The sequence below is a fragment of the Podarcis filfolensis genome (assembly GCF_964270895.1).
Source record: "Podarcis filfolensis genome assembly, chromosome: 18".
Classification (NCBI taxonomy): domain Eukaryota; kingdom Metazoa; phylum Chordata; class Lepidosauria; order Squamata; family Lacertidae; genus Podarcis; species Podarcis filfolensis.
The window spans coordinates 11,638,965-11,657,520 of record NC_139622.1 but is presented as its reverse complement, the minus strand read 5'-3'; the positions used below and the strand labels follow the sequence as shown (position 1 = coordinate 11,657,520).

Here is an 18,556-nt window from a genome sequence, read left to right as displayed (position 1 = left end):
GTGAAAAGGATCTAGGAGTCTTGGTTGACCACAAACTTGACATGAGCCAACAGTGTGACGCGGCAGCTAAAAAAGCCAATGCAATTCTGGGCTGCATCAATAGGAGTATAGCATCTAGATCAAGGGAAGTAATAGTGCCACTGTATTCTGCTCTGGTCAGACCTCGCCTGGAGTACTGTGTCCAGTTCTGGGCACCACAGTTCAAGAAGGACACTGACAAACTGGAACGTGTCCAGAGGAGGGCAACCAAAATGGTCAAAGGCCTGGAAACGATGCCTTATGAGGAACGGCTAAGGGAGCTGGGCATGTTTAGCCTGGAGAAGAGGAGGTTAAGGGGTGAATTTTTAAAAAGGCAAAATGCTTGGTCCTTTTCTCAGCAATGTTCCTGCACCTCCCGATCCTTTTCCAACTCCACAGCCTCGGGGTCGCACGACAACTTGCATTCACGCTCGACCTTTTCTCCCCAAGCGTTGAAACACACCGGAAGAATGTACGCAAAACATCGTTTTCTTTTTTCCTTTTTAATTACAAAACTAATAGTCCCCCCCCCCCAACAAATATTACAAATATGATCACGGCTGAAAGGACATCATCGGTTAGTGCTAAGGAGGCGAGGCGGGGAGAAGGGGCTCCCGGATCGCTGCGAAATATCTAAAAGCTGCAAAACCGCGCTATACCCCACCCCGCAAAAAGCAGCCGATACAAAAGTCGCTTCGAGGAATAAAAGAAACTCGCTTCGGACGGGGACCACCGGGTTGTGATGAGACGCCGCAAAAATAAGTTGTCTGTGCGGCAGGCATGAGGTTTCTACCACGGCAACATCGCAGGGAAAGAGAGAAGCTTGCTGGCGCTGTTTTTACTGCCGGCGAAAGCTTAAGAGGAAAAGGGTTTGCGTGGAGTGATCTGAAAAGGTGGAACCGCAGGTGGAGGAAAAAAGGAGACGGAGGAAAGACAGGCATCTCTGTGTGTGTACAAAACTGGCAAATCCCTCCATTGCAAGAATGTGCCTCTCCTAACATTCCCTACCCAAAAGGGAGTCCCAAAAACTGCTTCGGAACGGAGTGAAAATCCGTGCTTCTGGGATTAAGACACACACACACACACAAATCCGAAATGGACAAAATTCAGTAGCAGGGATGGCCAGTGAAGCAGGTGTAGGGGTTTCCCTCTCTAATGGGGAAAAGCGGCGTCTCCGAAGAAGCAGCCGAGCCCCATTTCCCCCCCACTCCAAAGAAACAATCCTATATGTTGGTTTAGAAGCACCAATGGGGAGCTGGCAGGTGGGATGGGCACTGGAGAGGGGATTCGGGGGGCAGGTACTGCTGCGCTGACCCAAAACCGAAAACTGCATGGGTCCCAGGCGGCGAAAACAAGCCAGGATTTTCCGTCACAGGTTCCCGTCATCGTGTGTGGCTCCGGAAAGAAATGGTTTAAATAGGTTCAGAACAAGCCTGGGTAAAAGTAAAAGCCACAGGTTTCTGAATGGCAACGGTGCAATTTAAACCAACAGATTTTTGCACAGCAGTGCTGCAATTAAAACCCAGATTTCTGCACGGAGGCTGCAATTAAAACCCAGATTTCTGCATGGCAACGATGCAATTAAAACCCGCAGATTTTTGCACGGCGACATGCTGGCTCCTCAGGCAAGGGTTGCGCTAATTCCAAGCAAGTCTGATTTGGGGACAGCTTTGTGTTGTGGGGTGTACTCTGATGCTGAACACGTCTAATAAGCCAGACTCTGCAATCGTTGCAAAACCAGATCAGTTCAGCTCGCCTCTTCTGAGGACACGCGCCGCTTTCGATCTATCGCTTTCAATTGTGTGAGACGAGCAAAAGGCCACATCTGCCGCCCAAAAGCAAATGATTTGAGTCTAGTAAAACGGATTTGGGGAGGTCAGTATATGCCCTCCTCCTCACTATGCACAGGTCGTGAAAAACACACAAATGATACAGCACCTTTAAGCTTACGAAAGTTTTCTCCGAAAGGGTCCCACCCACCCCCACGATATTGCCACTGGATAAATGGACTTTGTGTGCGTAACCCCAAATGTTTGCACTTTCGAGAGTTCCACACAAACGGCTGGCAGCTTTTGGGGTCCCCGAGACGGTCACCGTTCCCCTCATATGGGAAGGAACCCCCCTGTTACACCTCTGGGAAGACCGGACAGTCTGGAAAAGTTAAGATGAAAACACACAAACGCACACACAAATCCCATAGCGAGATTTCGCAGAAGGAAGGATTATCTACAACTGGAGCAACCAAACCAAGTACGGGACAGGTGGTCCCCATTTAAAAACGGCGCCTCTACCTTAAGCCGAAAGAGGACGTTAAGTTTGAGTACGTGTGTGCTACCTAATAATGATAAAAAACCAACAACCAGGGAAGCAGGCTCAAAATGCTTCGCTGCTCCCTGGAAATGAAAGACGGAGCAGTTAACGTTTGCAGTTTCTCTGCGTTCCTTCCCTGTCAACACTTGAGGAAATGACAAATGGGGGGTGGTGGGTTGAGAGAGGAGAGAGAGAAAGAGTACGGATTTTAGTAAAGTCCATCTTCAAGCCACCCAGGATCTACTGAGCCACTGGATTCTCGAGTGTCCGGCAAATAAAGGCTGAAGACGACCGGAGGCCGAAGGCATCTCCAGGTGGCTGCGGAGACGACATGCGACGCTGTCCGGCGGCAAGCTCGCCTCTTTGCGGGGCGAGGAAAGGCTAGGATTCTCAAGAGGGACTCCCTGAAGGAAGAGAGAGAGAGACTTGATCAATCACAGAGGACTAGGTAAAGGTAAAGGGACCCCTGACCATTAGGTCCAGTCGTGGCCAACTCTGGGGTTGTGGCGCACATCTTGATTTATTGGCCAAGGGAGCCGTGGACCCAAAAAGATTGAAAACCTTTGCCCTGATATGATGGACTTTGGAGTGCTATTTTCAACACCTCTTGGCACACACTTGGCCCCAATCCGTGCATTTTTCTGCACACTGCTTGGCCAGAGAACAGCACCACGCCATTCGGGAAAGTGTGGGTTTTGACGGAGGGCTGTGTTTTTGGCTTCCATAGAGTTTTTGGAAAGAGCAAGCGAGACAGGTAAAGGTAAAGGGACCCCTGACCATTAGGTCCAGTCACGACAGACTCTGGGGTTGTGGCGCTCATCTCGCTTTACTGGCCGAGGGAGCCGGCGTACAGCTTCCGGGTCATGTGGCCAGCAGGACTAAGCCGCTTCTGGCGAACCAGAGCAGCGCACGGAAACGCCGTTTACCTTCCCGCCGGAGCGGGACCTATTGATCTACTTGCACTTTGACGTGCTTTCGAACTGCTAGGTTGGCAGGAGCAGGGACTGAGCGACAGGAGCTCACCCTGTCATTGCGGGGATTCGAACTGCCGACCTTCTGATCGGCAAGTCCTAGGCTCTGTGGTTTAGCGAGATAAGCTTGCCATTAAATGCAAACTGAATTGATGGCTGATCGTCGACGGGACTCTATATCTGGGGCAGCCGACAGTCCAATCTTTCCACCGACTGAGATGAGAAAGCAACACGGTGGAAAGGGGAGAGGAGGCCGAGGGAACGCTCCACAAGGGAGGGGGTTCGAAAAAGGGTGAGGGGCTGCCAGCTCTGCAGGGAAGGGGGCTCCTGAGCCCCACAGGGACGCCGCAAAAAGAATGCAGTTGGTCAAGGGAGCCGCGGAGCCAAAAACGGTTGAAAACCTCTGGCTTGCACTGACTGGCAGCAGTCCTCTAGGGATTCAGACATGGAGTCTTTCCTGCTTGCATGTTTTGCCACGGAGCGACAGAGTTTTCCCCGGAGCAACTGAGGGTGTTGTTACCTGGACTATACGCTCTCCACCTCCGGCCCGCGATCCACGTCCTCTTCTTCCTCCTCCTCCTCCTCCCTGTCTTCGTCCCCCAGGGCCTTCTCCTCGGGCGCCTCGCCGTCCCGCGCAATCTCCTCTACGTGAGCCAGCATGTCTGCCATCAGAGCTTCTTCCAGCCTCTTTCGCACTTGTTGTACGAGTTCTTCCTGTTTCCTGTATGGGGAAGGGAGGGAAGGGAAGCTGGAGGCTGGGGGATGGCGGCATAGCCCCCTCCCCAAACAACCGCCTGTCTTGGCAGCTGCTTTGCGTTTCCGCCACACGCCTGGGAGACCAGTGCGGAGACCCCTTTGCGGTCAAGAGGGTGGAACCCTCAAGGTGCAAGAATAATAATAATAATAATAATAATAATAAATTATTTATATCCCGCCCTCCCCAGCTGAAGCCGGGCTCAGGGCAGCTAGCAACAATAAAACAGTACAACATTCTAAAATCATTTCATTATAAAATTAATTCAAATCAAATTGATGGCAACCATTAGGCTAAAGTTCTGTGAAGATTGCCAAAGGAGGGAGTCAGGCTGACCAAAGGCTTGGTGGAACAGCTCTGTCTTGCAGGCCCTGCGGAAAGGTGTCAAGTCCCGCAGGGCCCTAGTCTCTTGTGGCAGAGCGTTCCACCAGATCGGGGCCACAGATGAAAAGGCCCTGGCTCTGGTTGAGGCCAGAACAGAAGAACAGAAACAATGGCCACGAGAGGAAGAAAATGTTGGTGTTTGGAATACTGGGCACAGTTAAGGCCAGCTCAGCTAAACAAGGATATTGTAGAGATTGAATAATAATAATAATAATAATAATAATAATAATAATAATAATACAGTGGTACCTCGGGTTAAGAACTTAATTTGTTCCGGAGGTCCCTTCTTAACCTGAAACTGTTCTTAACCTGAAGGACCAGTTTCGCTAATGGGCCTCCCGCTGCCGCTGCGCGATTTCTGTTCTCATCCTAAAGCATAGTTCTTGACCTGAGGTACTATTTCTGGGTTAGGGGAGTCTGTAACCTGAAGCGTCTGTAACCCAAGGGACCACTGTAATAATAGTAGTAGTAGTAGTATTAGTAATAATAATAATAATAATAGTGAAAGAGAGAGAGGATGAGAGAGATAAAGAAAGAGAAAGACAGAGAGAAAGAAAGAAAGAAAGAAAGAAAGAAAGAAAGAAAGGGGGAGAGAGGGAAAGATAAAGAAAGAGGGAGAAAGAAAGAGATAAAGAAAGAGAGAGAAAGATAAAGACAGAAAGAGACAAAGAGAGAGATAAAGAGGGGGAGAAAGAAAGAAAAAGAGACAGGGAGGAAGAGGGGGAGAAAGAAAGAGGGAGAGAGAAAGAAAGTAAGTAAGAAAGAAAGAGAAACAGAAAGGGGGGGAGAGAGAGGGAGAGATAAAGAGAGAGACAGACAGAAAGAAAGAAAGACAGACAGAAAGAAAGAAAGAAAGAGAAACAGAAAGGGGGGAGAGAGAGGGAGAGATAAAGAGAGAGACAGACAGACAGACAGACAGACAGAAAGAAAGAAAGAAAGAAAGAAAGAAAGAAAGAGACAGAGATAAAGAGGGGGAGAGAGAAAGAAGGAAGGAAGGAAGGAAGGAAGGAAGGAAGGAAGGAAAGAAAGAAAGAAAGAAAGAAAGAGGGAGAGACAGGAAGAGAGAGAAAACTTCTCCCTGCTCCAGGGAGCGTCACTGACCTGATGTCCTCATCAGTCACCATGAAGGCCTTGCAGAGGGGCTGGGAGGTGTTCAGCCAGACTCCGGGGTTCTTCTCCACGGCGGCAGAGAGCTGCCCGGTGATGGGCATGGTGCTGGTGTGGAGGGCGCTGGCGATGGCGGAGAGGAGGGTCTCGTCGGTGCAGCCGGGCCCCACACCTGCGGGAGGAGACACGGAGCGTGCGGTCACTGCACGGCTGCTGACGTTCATTCCCCCCCCCCCAAATATATAGTCCGGCCCCCCACAAGGTCTGAGGGACAGTGGACCGGCCCCGATGAAAAAGTCTGCTGACCCCTGGGTTCAGGCCTTATAAACCTAGGACCCTCCAGATATTTTGGACCACAGCTGGAGGGCGCCAGGTTGACGAACGCTGTTGTAGGTGTCTACATATAGGGCGGTTGGGCGGTCCCAGAGCAGGCAAGGGGGGCACAGGTGGTGTAAATGACCCGGCGGCTTTGAAAAGATCTGGTATCACCAGATCCATTGGTGTTTGTTGACTTAATTAAACTTCAGTGGTACCTCGGGTTAAGTACTTAATTCGTTCCAGAGGTCCGTTCTTAACCTGAAACTGTTAACCTGAAACACCACTTTAGCTAACGGGGCCTCCCGCTGCCGAAGCCCGATTTCTGTTCTCAGACTGAAGCAAAGTTCATAACCTGAGGTACTATTTCTGTGTTAGCAGAGTCTGTAACCTGAAGCGTATGGAACCTTAAGCGTCTGTAACCCGAGGTACCACTGTACGTCGTTGTAACTGGATCTTAAATAAATGGGTTACTGTTTTAAATTTGTACAGTGGTACCTCGGGTTACAGACGCTTCAGGTTACAGACTCTGCTAACCCAGAAATAGTACCTCAGGTTAAGAACGTTGCTTCAGGATGAGAACAGAAATCATGCGGCGGCAGCAGGAGGCCCCATTAGCTAAAGTGGTGCTTCAGGTTCAGAACAGTTTCAGGTTAAGAACAGACCTCCGGAACGAATTAAGTACTTAACCCAAGGTACCACTGTATTTCATAGTGGGCTCCGCAAACCATGGTTCTGAATAATGCTTTTTTATATATTGGGGTAAGGGGCACCCCGGGGGCGAGTTTACGGTGGCCCAATAAGGTTCCGCAACTGCTGTTTTTGGAATGCTTTATTGCGCTTTCGTATATATTGGAAGCTGCCCAGAGTGGCTGGGGCAGCCCAGTCAGATGGGAGGGGTGCAAATAAAAATGCGAGGAGTGAGGTTACAGGGAACCAGGCAGAGGGACTTCTCGGTGGTGGCTCCCGCCCTGTGGAATGCCCATCAGACGTCAAGGAAATAAACAACTATCTGACTTTTAGAAGACATCTGAAGGCAGCCCTGTTTAGGGAAGTTTTTAATGCTTAATGCTGTATTGTGTTTTTAATACTGTATTCGGTTGGGAGCCACTCAGAGTGGCTGGGGAAACCCAGCCAGATGAGCAGGGCATAAATAATAAATTTTTATTATATTCCCTCTGATGGTATCTAGTTGACCCCAGAGGCAGGATGCGGGGCGAGGTGACTTATCGTTTATTTGCAGCGATCAAAAAGGGGCACAAGTACCTTGCAAACCTTTTGGGAGGTCCATGGTTTTCACCAGCTCCTCTGCGATATCAAAGGCGTTCAGGCCACTGAGCTTCTTCTCCCAGAAGAGCTGGGAATAGGAGAGAAAAAAGAGAGAAAGAATGACCCGTTAAGCACATTTCTCTGAACAAAAACACCAGCTGCCCGCACATTTAAAAGCACATGGCGCGAATCCTTGGGAAAGGGTTGTTTGTTAAGGGCGCTGGGAACTGTAGCTGTAAGAGTGGGAAACTCTATCTCCCATGGTTCTTTTCTTTTTTTGGGTGCAGGTGGAGAGAAGCCATGTGCACACAGTCCAATGCTGGCTCTCAGGCAGAGAGAATCCTTTCCAAGTGTCATTTATTTAAAATTATTAACTCCTACTTGCATGCCAACTTGCATACCAACAAAGGTCCGTATAGTTAAAGCCATGGTTTTCCCAGTAGTGATGTATGGAAGTAAGAGCTGGACCATCAAGAAGGCTGATCGCCGTTTACCTTCCCGCCGGAGTGGTACCTATTGATCTACTTGCACCTTGGCGTGCTTTCGAACTGCTAGGTTGGCAGGAGCAGGGACTGAGCAACGGGAGCTCACCCCATGGCGGGGATTTGAACCGCCGACCTTCTGATCGGCAAGCCCTAGGCTCTGTGGTTTAACCCACAGCGCCACCTGCGCCCCCTATTCCCAAAATACAGGTATCCAAAAACTTCATTAGAACGAGGACAGGAAGAAATGCCACGGACACACAGGAAATCCTGAAAATGTCCTGGGATTGGGACATCATGAGGAGCTCAGAATCCTTAGTCCAGGCTCCAGCTCAGGCAAACGCAGACTCACTGAATACACAGCACACAGGTGTGCGCCCTCCAGGACCCGCTTACCTGGCGGGGTTGGTCGACTGACTTTTGGGGGTCCGTTTTGACTTTATTGTTTGGGTGGTTTGTAATTTTGGTGACGGGCTGTTTGAAGATTGACGCCGTCTGCCGGACGGGGAGCGCCGTGTTCAGGTCGGGTTTGCCCTGGAAACAGAACGACGGAGAGGCAGGTGACCCCAACAGATCGAAAACGGCGCACCTTGATGCTTCACCTTGCCCCTTCTCCCACTTCCTAAACTCGTGCACCTGTTGATAACCTTGCGAGCAAGCCCTTCCTAGCCTGAGAACCCTCCACCACCCCATCGTAAATCGATAACAATAATTCCACCTCTGGACTTTTCACCCAGTGGTTTTTCTGTAATCTCCTTAAACAATCTTTGCCAAAAAATAATAATTGTACAGTGGTACCTCGGGTTAAGTACTTAATTCGTTCTGGAGGTCCGTTCTTAACCTGAAACTGTTCTTAACCTGAAGCAGCACTTTAGCTAATGGGGCCTCCTGCTGCTGCCGCGCCGCCAGAGCACGATTTCTGTTCTCATCCTGAAGCAAAGTTCTTAACCTGAGGTACTATTTCTGGGTTAGTGGAGTCTGTAACCTGAAGCGTATGTAACCCGAGGTACCACTGTACATATTTACACGCCCACCACATGTGAACGCAAGTCCCTGTTTCCTGGCATCCAAATTATCACACAAATATTCCTTGTTTCTTTGATTTGATCGGACTGCTGTTCAATACCATCTCCAAACTAAACTTACAGTCGTTTTGTTTTAGAGCGGAACCTCGGTTCTCGGACGTCTCAGTTGACGAACAATTCGGAACCTGAACACCGACAACCCGGAAGTGAGTGCTTCCGTTTTCAAACGCGCCTTGGAAGTCAAACGGCTTCCGAGGTGGGCGTCTCTATTTTTTCAATGGATTTCGTCGACTGCCCTTTGATTTTCGGACGTTATTCATTCATTCATTCAATCTATACACCACCCTATACCTGGAAGTCTCAGGGCGGTTCACGAACAAGACCACAACATATAAAATCAAACCAAAAACTATAACCCAATAACCCCCCCCCCAAAAAAACCACATTCCAAAAGGGTGTTAGATGTCAATAAGATCAACCAAAGGCCTGGTTAAAAAGGAACGTTTTTGCCCGGCGCCTAAAGGTGTATAATGAAGGTATCAGGCAAACGTCCTTCGGGAGAGCATTCCACAGACGGGGAGCCACTGCAGAGAAGGCCCTGTTCTTCCGGAACGGATTATGTTCGAAAACCGAGGTTCCACTGTATCCTTAGGGACAACTTTTTCAAAGTGCGTTTCTTGGAAGAAAGGGAAGATTTGTGCTTCTGCAACAAAACTCTAGCCCCATGCCCTCCCCAAATTTCCTCCTCCTTGGGAGGAGCGGAGCGAAGATTTATGGAGACTGCAGAAGTTAAGCATCCTTGCCTTAACGGAGTGTGGCGATCACACACAGGGCCCCGGGACGTTTGACGGTCTATTGACCCTGTGCCGCCACTGCGATTGCTTTTTCCGCTGCCACCACCCCGTATCTCACGGGGACACACGGAGTCCAGTCAGTTGTTAACATAAACAAATAATCAAGTTTATTTTTAAATGCAGGGACAAGCTTACGGTTTCAGTTAATTTTTCTTGTCAGTTTCTTAAATCTTAGTTCCTAGCAACTTTAAACTGATCATTCCAACTATCTATCTGACTCCACCTAACAATTCCTCTCACTCTCTCACAATACAACTCTACCAACCCACACCTCTTCCTTCTTCAACTCCCAAACCTCAACTCAACTCACTTTCAAAACCTCCCACTCCAACTTTTATTCCCCCTTGCATTCTCACTGGCCAATCACATCTATTTTAACCCTTTCCTTATGATCCATCCGAGGAGGCAGATGCCACACGGAGCAAGTTTTTTGTTTTTTGTTTTGCGTTGCCTGCAGCGTAGCAGGGCTGCCTTTCGCACAAAAGGCCTGGGGAGGCTGGCATGGCGAGGGTCAAGTGCTATGGGGCTCCTGGGGTGGAGAGCCGGGCTTACCTTGGCCTGGCTGGAACAGTCATAGCGCATCCGCTGCCTGTTCTTGTTCACTTTGCTCATGAGCATCTTTCCCGTCCGGAAGTCGAAGGTGCTCAGGTCCATGGAGTTGCCGAGGTAACGGGCCAGCTGAGGCTTGCTTCGGAATTTCTTCCCGCTCGGGCTGGGGGGGGGGAAATAGAGGGACGGAGAGGGAGAGAAATTATGGCTTCTGGGAGCGTTAGCACGAGGCAAACCGGGTGCAGCGAAACAAAATCCGTTCGGGGCAGAGGAAAACAACACAGCCGCAAAGCAAAGAAAAAGAGAAAACTTCTTCTGTCTCTTCCTATCGCAGGGAACTTTTTGAGGGCCGCATGGCTCTAGAGGGCAGGGCCGTAGGCAAATTCGTTGCAGCAATGGGTGAGGCTCTTACCGTTTTTTTTGCTTTGCAACGGGAGACAAAGACACAAAGCGAGGTTTCTGGATGCCAAACCCTCGTCCTTTAATACGGGCGAGCGAGAGGAATGATCGCTGGTTAGGTGTGCATTCCAGCCAGCCAAAAGCACAGCAGCAGGCCCAGCAAGGGGGTGGGAGTCCCAAGGGCCAGGGAAAAAGGCTTGGAGGGCTGCATCTAATCCCTATGTACCTCTGGCAGGTGTATTCCAAGCCCACAAGCGCGAAGGAGAAGTGCTTTACTGCTAAAGCAACTGACGGAGGGAGATGGCGGAGAGAGCCACTGTTTGAAATTAGCCAGGGGCCAGGCGCGTTTTCCACCTGGCTATTGGCCGCTTGTGTGGGACGCAGGTGGCGCTGTGGGCTAAACCACAGAGCCTAGGACTTGCCGATCAGAAGGTCGGCGGTTCGAATCCCCGCAATGATGGGGTGAGCTCCCGTTGCTCGGTCCCTGCTCCTGCCCACCTAGCAGTTTGAAAGCACGTCAAAGTGCAAGTAGATCAATAGGTACCGCTCCGGCGGGAAGGGAAACGGCGTTTCCGTGCGCTGCTCTGGTTCGCCAGAAGCGGCTTAGTCCTGCTGGCCACATGACCCGGAAGCTGTACGCCGGCTCCCTCGGCCAGTAAAGAGAGATGAGTGCCACAGCCCCAGTCGGCCATGACTGGACCTAATGCTCAGGGGTCCCTTTACCTTTATTGGCCGCTTGCCATCAAGCGAAGATGCCCGGGCGCCAATTGTCGCCTGACGTCTCGGCCATCTGCAGGTGCATGCCTGGGGATCCCCGGATCTGGACCGTTTTGACGCACTTTGACCCCTGTCCTGTGGAACTCACGTTATGAACGGCCCACGTCACTTTTAAGAAGGAGCGGGGCAGGTCGATATATAACATTTGCAATCAAAACGATTCCCAATTCGCTGCGCAAAAGCATCTTCGCTCCCGAAATTCATTCCGATTGTGTAGATAAAACAGAACGGACAGAATTCTACAGGATGGGGTCTTAAGTGTGTGAGAAAAAGTCAGGATCCAAGGATCTCCAGGCATGCAACCCCAAGATGGCAGAGACACTTGATGGCCATTGGCTTCTCCCTTCTCCATAAATCTGCAGGAACAAGTTTGCTGTTCAAATACGTACACAAGCGTCGCCTTACTGACCTCCTAGGACCGATTCAACTTTTCCAACAGGCTGAATTTTCAGCGCTTGTTTCCGGAGCTCTCAATTCACAACCCCCTAGACACACACACACAAACTCCCCACGAAAAGCCGAGCAAACGCAGAATTTCAGCGCGTCCGAAAAAAATAAAAGTGCGTAAAAAGCCTCTGAAACGCGATACCCGCGCAACTCTGAAGTTTCGGACGCTTCGGTGGGTGAGAGAAGCCTCCCATCATGGGGTTTGGAAGCAAGGCAGTATGTCTCCCTTTTGTGAACTGCAAGCGCAAAGCGACTTTTGCCTGCGCGACTCCCTGCCCCCCCGGAGCCTGAAACCACTATTTTTCATTGTAAAGAAAAAGGAGAAAGCAGCTGAGAAACGATTCTGCACGCTCCCCTCCCTCTCCTCACAAGTACGCCCGCTTTGTGAGGTTTTCAATGGCTTGCCCCAGCCGCCGAAGAACAAAATATAAAAAGCGGGTTAAACCTCCCCCCCCCCTTGCGATTCTTTCGCTCTTTTATTTAAAGCGCTCAACTTGCAAATTCAGACTTTTGGGAGCACGGGGCGGGAGATTAAGATGAATGCAGCCCCTATTCAAGGTGCCCAAACAACTTTCCATATGTCCCAACTCTGGACGCGAAGCAGAAATCTCTTTGTTCCCCTCTTTAGCGAGGAAGGGGGGAAAAGGGTTTTGCAAATGGATCCCGGCTCCTATTATCAATTAAAGGCAGCTTGGTTGCACCTCCCCTTTCTGGCTCCAGACACCAGACGTTTTTCAGAGCCTGGAAAAGAAAGAAAAAACCACGCGAGGGGCTTGCTTTTTTGAAGAACACCCGCCGCCACTGCAAAAAAAACAACACCCCGAGAATTAAACAATGGATTATGCAGAGGGGCCGTTTCCAAACTTTCTTTCTGCAAGGAAAGCCCTTCTGTGTTGCAGAGGATTCTGGGAAAGGCTCCATGACAGCGGATGGATGTGGCCCCCGGGCTTCCGTTCCGGCCCTTGGAAGTGTCTTCCATGAGCGGGTGGAAATGTGCTGGCCAGGGAGAACCGGGTATGTGTGCCCCTTGTGTGAAAATTGTACTGGGCAAAGCAAAAATTGCAAACCTTTGCCCCGCCCACTTCCTCCCTGGCCCCGCCCACCGCTGGCAGGCGGCCCTCACAAGGCTGCTGGGAAGGAAAAGCGGCCCCTAGGCTGCAAAGAGCTCCCACAGCCCCTGTTCTACGTCCGAAAACACAACGGCATGCAGAGTTCGCCCATGGCCCCATATCCCATCAGGTTGCATAGTCCAGGCTCCCAAATCACATCCGAATAATCTCGAACCCAGGGCTTCAAGTTTCAAGAGATTCTGACTCGACACCAGTCCCTCTACGGTGGTTGTGGACTCTCCTTCCTTGGAGGTTTCCAAGCACAGTAGTTGGGTGGCCACCGGTCATGGATGCTTCAGCTGAGATTCCTGCTTTGCAGCGGGTTGGGATGGATGACCCCTGGGGTTCCCTCGCAACTCTACGATTCAAACGCTTATTACTCCCAGGCTGGAGGATAGATAGAGAGAGGTTCGCAAGCGCTTTGCCGCGGTGCAAAACCCAAAATTCGCATTGGTTCACTGCAACCCTGGCTCCGGGAAGGCTGCGCAAAACAGACTGCAACCTCCGGGTTGGAGAACATTCCCGACCCCGGTACAAACGACATGATTGTTGCATGAACGCCGCGGTTAGTTGGAACAAACTTTGCTGCAAACCGGCAAAGCAACACCAAGGCAGCCTTCGCCACCCACCCAAAATTTCCTGTGCATGCCACCCCACAGAAACAACAGGAACTATGCGATTTGCTGATCTTCAATTTCACTGTTTACTATTACTGGCTTTTCCCAGTAGTGATGTATGGAAGTGAGAGCTGGACCATCAAGAAGGCTGATCGCCGAAGAATGGATGCTTTTGAATTCTGGTGCTGGAGGAGACTCTTGAGAGTCCCATGGACTGCAAGAAGATCCAACCTCTCCATTCGGAAGGAAATCAGCCCTGAGTGCTCACTGGAAGGACAGATCCTGAAGCTGAGGCTCCAAGACTTTGGCCACCTCATGAGAAGAGAAGACTCCCTGGAAAAGACCCTGATGTTTGGAAAGATGGAGGACACAAGGAGAAGGGGACGACGGAGGATGAGATGGTGGGACAGTGTTCTCGAAGCTACCAGCATGAGTTTGACCAAACTGGGGGAGGCAGTGGAAGACAGGAGGGCCTGGCGTGCTCTGGTCCAGGGGGGTCACAAAGAGGCGGACAAGACTAAACGACTCAACAACAACAACAACAACATTATATTCCTAGTGGATGAGTGAATATTGCTTTGTTTTAAACTTACTGTGACTTTTTTGGGATTGGATCAGATGGTCATTATTAACGTTTGATGTTTTATTATGTTTTTATGCGTGTTGGAAGCTGCCCAGAGTGGGGCATTAACAACAAGAAACACACCAAAACAACAACAGGAGACTTGAGAGCTCTCCAGGGTCATCACAAACCCAGCCAGACTGGCGGGGTATAAATAATAAAACAAAAATGGAACTTAGTAAGATTTTGGAGCGCAGAAATAAAGAAAATAACCAAATCTAGCGCGTGGATAAATATACTTTATCCAAATTATATCATTAGGTATCTGAACGACTGGTATTAATAAATGTATCGTAAGCTGGCATTGTAATAATGAGGTCGTTATTGGACTGTAATTGAAAGCTAATAAAAATCATTATATTTAAAAAATAAATTGTTATTCACAGTGGGGTATCCCTGAATAACTTCAGCCATAGAAAGATACTCTTTAACAGACCTCTCTCAATGCAACAGGCTGACACACACACACACACACACACACACACCGTCCCCAAATAACAAAACAGGCTGCAATTGCTTCTACTGCCTGCTGGCTATAATGTTCTTATTAGACAGGACCCCCCCCCCCAAATGCCCCGCAGCGCACCTATAGCCTGCACACAGCCGCATATCTAACCTGCGACAACTGCAGTCTCTCCCCCCCCAAAAAACCTGGATGCAATAGTATTTTGAGCCCCCCACTCCCTGGTGAAGCAACCCATCCCAGGTTGGCTGGGGAAATGGGACCCCTATGAACCGTTCAGCCCCCTCCCCAGCCTGTCCAGGGGGAGCCACTAATGGGGGATCCACCTGCCTAGATCAGCCCCCTCCCCAAAGACCTTCACCTATGCAAGGCGGGGGGGATTTGGAGTCCAGCACCTGGCAAGGGAGCCAATAACCGGAAGACAATCTGCAGTGACAGCTTCCCAATTTTTCATTTTATTATCTAAGGGCTGCATTCCTCCTTTCTAATACCTAGAACTTGGTTCTGTTCCTGACCCCCCCCATAATAAACCTTGGTGCAAGCAGCACCGGGGGTGCGTGTGTTATTATTTCCTGCATTCATGTCAATCCGTTGCTATGTGAACGGCTCCCGAACTGTCACAGTGTCCCCATGCAGAACAGCCACAATTTTCTAGGCGGAAAAGCTCCGTGTTTACGTTGCCCCCCCGGGGGGGGGGCATGCATCAGAGACACCCCTCGGCCAACGCAGACACCCCGTAACCTCAATGCAAAAAGACAGAGAAATTATATTTTCGCTGCAGGGATATTCCCATTCCCCGTTTCAAGACCAGCACAACGGGGTTGCATCCCTCAAAAGCGCACGCAGGCAATAATTCCATGTATTCTCTCCCCCCCCCCAATAAAAAATTCAATAGGGTGCCCATTCAATCTGAAACTCACCCCGCAACCCGCCTGCTTCCCCCCCAAATCTTTTGCAAAATCAAAACTAGCACTGAGTGGCGGCGATTTGCAAGGGGACTATCACAAATTTTCTCTCTCTCTTCCCTTCCTTCTCTCTCTCTCTCCTTCCTTCCTTCTCTCCCTCTCAGTCTCTCTCTCTCTTTCTTTTTCTCCCCCCCCCCACGGAAGCCACGATCCGCCTGCAACGCCTCCCGCAGAACAGCCCCGATTCGTGCCACTGCAACTGGGGGTCCCCCCCGCAGCCACCCCTTCTTGCATAAGCAAGCGGGAAGAAGCAGATCTCTCTGGACCCCCGCCACCATCTGCAAGGCCCCCTCCCCGGCCATGCAAGGGTTGCAGCGAAAGGGCATGTTCACGGTTGTCTTGCGTGACGTCTTGACAGCGTCTTTTGCAGCAGCGATGGAAGGCAGGCAAGAAGGAAGAAAGGCCGGCTGCAGGCAGCGTAAACACCCCCCCTCCAAAAAAACCCACCCCCTCCTTCCTCCCCCCCCCCCCACATTCACCTATAATAATAGACATCACTCTTGCCAGCGGAGAGCCCCGATTTCCTGGTCACTTCTTCCCTTTTCCATCCCTGCGGGAGAGCTGAGCACTCCCACCTCTTCCGATCCATCGCTTCCATGAGGCCCGGCGGGTCGGATTCGGCCTCGGCCCAGCCACCTCCTCCTCCTCCTCCTCTGGCTCCTGCCTGCCTGGCAGATCCGTGCTCTCGCCCTGCCAGGGTTGCAGCGGTGCTTGGCTCGGCTTGGTTCTGCTTGCTTGCTGCAGCTGCTGCTGCTGGCGACTGCAAGGTCCGCTCGGGCTTGCAAGGCCAGCCTGGCTGCTGCTGCTGCTGCTTTGCAAAAGCGCCTCCGACGGCTGCAAACGGGAATGGAACGTTCCCCGGGAAAAAGCGAGCTGTCAATCACGCCCTGCGCTGCGCCACCTGCTCGCTAGGGGGCGCTGCGGCGACGTACGCTCCCGACGTTCGGAACGTGCGTGCGTGCGTACGTAGGCCCCCATTGGCTCGTCTCGCCCCGCCCACCGCGGCGGCTCCATTCATCATCCCGCGCGCGATCCTCAAGCGCTCCATCCTCTCGCGCGAACTCGGCCTCCGCCGCGGGCGCGCGCACGAAAAGCCGTTGGCGGACGGCTTTTTTTATACACGTAAAGCGTCCGACTTTTTTTCCCGCCAATTCGCTCGAGGCGCTTTTTTCGAAGGAGGTATCCCTCCGCTCCAGGCAGGGAAATATAGTCCCAGGTTGTTTTCCCCTCAGGGAAGGGAAAACACGTGTCTAGTCGAAGACACGTGAACGCGCGACGAAACACACAAACACTCTTTCCCCTCAACACACATCGGGAATAAAAAGCGCGACAACCGCCTCGCAACAAAACGCCCCGACGCGCATGAATAAAGCCTCTTGCCATTAAGGCACAAAGTCCGACACGGGTGTAACGTCGGAACGCGACAAACGACGCCCCAAGACGAGTTTTGCTTTTCCCCTCCCTCTACAAAGGCGGGACACGCGTGTATACGCGAAGACGAGTCCCCACCCCCACATAAAAAGGCTCGACACGTGTTCAACGTCGCGAGTCTCGCTTTTCCCCCCACAAGTCTCCCCCTCTTAAAAAGCCGGACACGTGTACAACGTCACGACACGCAAATCTCGCTCTTCCCCCCTCACGAGTTCCACCTCGCAATATTCTTCCGCTCGACGCGAGAAGCCCGAACGTGTGAATGCGACCGCCGGCTCCCTGACACGCGTACTAAAAAAAAAAACCCTCGCCCCAAAGCAAGCCCCTTCTTCTCCCCACATTTAAGTGCAATAAATAATAATAATAGTCTCCCCCACACCCAGTTTTGCCAAGAAGGCTCTTCTGGAAACCCCACAGCCCCGCTATGGGGCTGGTCCACCCCACACCTCCCCGCCCCAACCATCTCCACGCCCCCTATGGCTCCTCCCCACATCCCCACAACTCCCCTAGCCCCATAGAACCCACAACTACCCCCTCTGATGTTAAACACCCCTCTATGAACCCCCCGCCCCACATCTCCCTAGACCCCCTCCCTCTGACGCCCCATAACTGCCCGATTGGCTTCAATGGAGCCCCTCCCTCCGCCCCCTAACCTCCCCCTTCCCTTCTCTGCCCCACAGATCCCATGCCCGCTTGCTCCCCCCATCGCCCGCCCCCCAACACTTGCCAGACCCCCACAAAACACTTCACCCCACACAAGCTACCCCCAACCACCTGTTCCCTCTCCCCATAGCAGCCCCCCAACCCTCCTGCCCCCCTTGCTTCCACCCTGCAGCCCCCCATCTCGTTCCCCTACAGCCCCCCACCCCCTAGGCAGCAGCCCCACATCTCAAACAAGCCCCCTGGATCTGACCCCCATATCCCTTGCCCTGGACCCCTTGCAACTCCATAACTCCCACCTGCCCCATAGCACGGTCCCACGACCCACCCCTGCCCCCCACTTTTGCAAAACCCCCTCCCCTTGCATGCTAAGTGACCCACCCCCTAGATCTGACCCCCATATCCCTTGCCCTGGACCCCTTGCAACTCCATAACTCCCACCTGCCCCATATCACGCTCCCTCGACCAACCCCCTGCCCCCCAAAGCTCCCTCCCGACCCACCCCCTGCCCCCCACTTTTGCAAGACCCCCCCTTTGCATGCACGGTGACCCACACTGACCCCATTGTTTGCAGCGGGACCTTCGCCCCCTTTTGCATGCATGCAATGCGTGACCCCCCAGCTTGCAAAAGTGCAACCCCCCCCACGCGCCCCCCAAGTTATTGCAAGCTCACCCCAAGGGAGGGCATCGGGGGCCCCCTCCTCCTCCGCCTCCTCTCGGCCCCCCAGCTCCCCCCGGCGCCTTGGTCATCTTCCTCGCCCCCCCAACCCCCGGCAGTGGCCGCCACGTGGTCCCAAAGCACGCGACCCCCGCCCCTCTCCGCCCCACAAGCCCCGCCCCACGGCAACCAGCTAGCCAGCCAGCCAGCCCCGAGGGGGTTGGGGGGCAGAAGAAGCAAGAGGGTAGGATGGGATTTGGGGGGAGAGAAGCACCCCATTCTTTAACACCCCCCTAAGAATGGGGGGCTAGGAGCTGACACCTGCAGGGACCCACTGAATTCAGTAGCCATTTCAGTGGGGCTGGTTGCA

General features: G+C 52.0%; 1 protein-coding gene across 3 annotated transcripts; it reads right to left on the bottom strand.

Moving 5' to 3' along the window:
* Positions 1-505: 505 nt before the first annotated feature.
* On the bottom strand, positions 506-18,349 carry MBD3 (methyl-CpG binding domain protein 3). Of its 3 annotated transcripts, none has more exons than XM_083594868.1 (7): positions 18,202-18,349; positions 10,042-10,201; positions 8,007-8,144; positions 7,126-7,216; positions 5,539-5,716; positions 3,820-4,020; positions 506-2,732 (listed from the first exon to the last, which is right to left on the bottom strand). In XM_083594868.1, exons 1-6 carry the CDS (start codon positions 18,276-18,278, stop codon positions 3,825-3,827), a joined length of 840 nt encoding a protein of 279 aa, XP_083450994.1. In that variant the 5' UTR covers positions 18,279-18,349; the 3' UTR covers positions 506-2,732; positions 3,820-3,824. The 3 variants fall into 3 exon arrangements, with proteins under 3 accessions (XP_083450994.1, XP_083450993.1, XP_083450995.1); XM_083594867.1 differs by lacking the exon at positions 18,202-18,349 and adding an exon at positions 15,917-16,869; XM_083594869.1 differs by lacking the exon at positions 18,202-18,349 and adding an exon at positions 16,013-16,307.
* Between the last annotated feature and the right edge of the window lie 207 nt (positions 18,350-18,556).

What these genes read in the sequence shown, in the direction of transcription:
- MBD3 (XM_083594867.1), bottom strand. Translation starts at nt 16,035, where the DNA reads ATGGAAGCGATGGATCGGAAGAGGTGGGAGTGCTCAGCTCTCCCGCAG. An exon ending in CAGTCGACCAACCCCGCCAG is followed by an intron (nt 7,217 to 8,006) that starts GTAAGCGGGTCC and finishes TCCTATTCCCAG; the next exon opens with CTCTTCTGGGAGAAGAAGCT. An exon ending in GTGACTGATGAGGACATCAG is followed by an intron (nt 4,021 to 5,538) that starts GTCAGTGACGCT and finishes TTCCCCATACAG; the next exon opens with GAAACAGGAAGAACTCGTAC.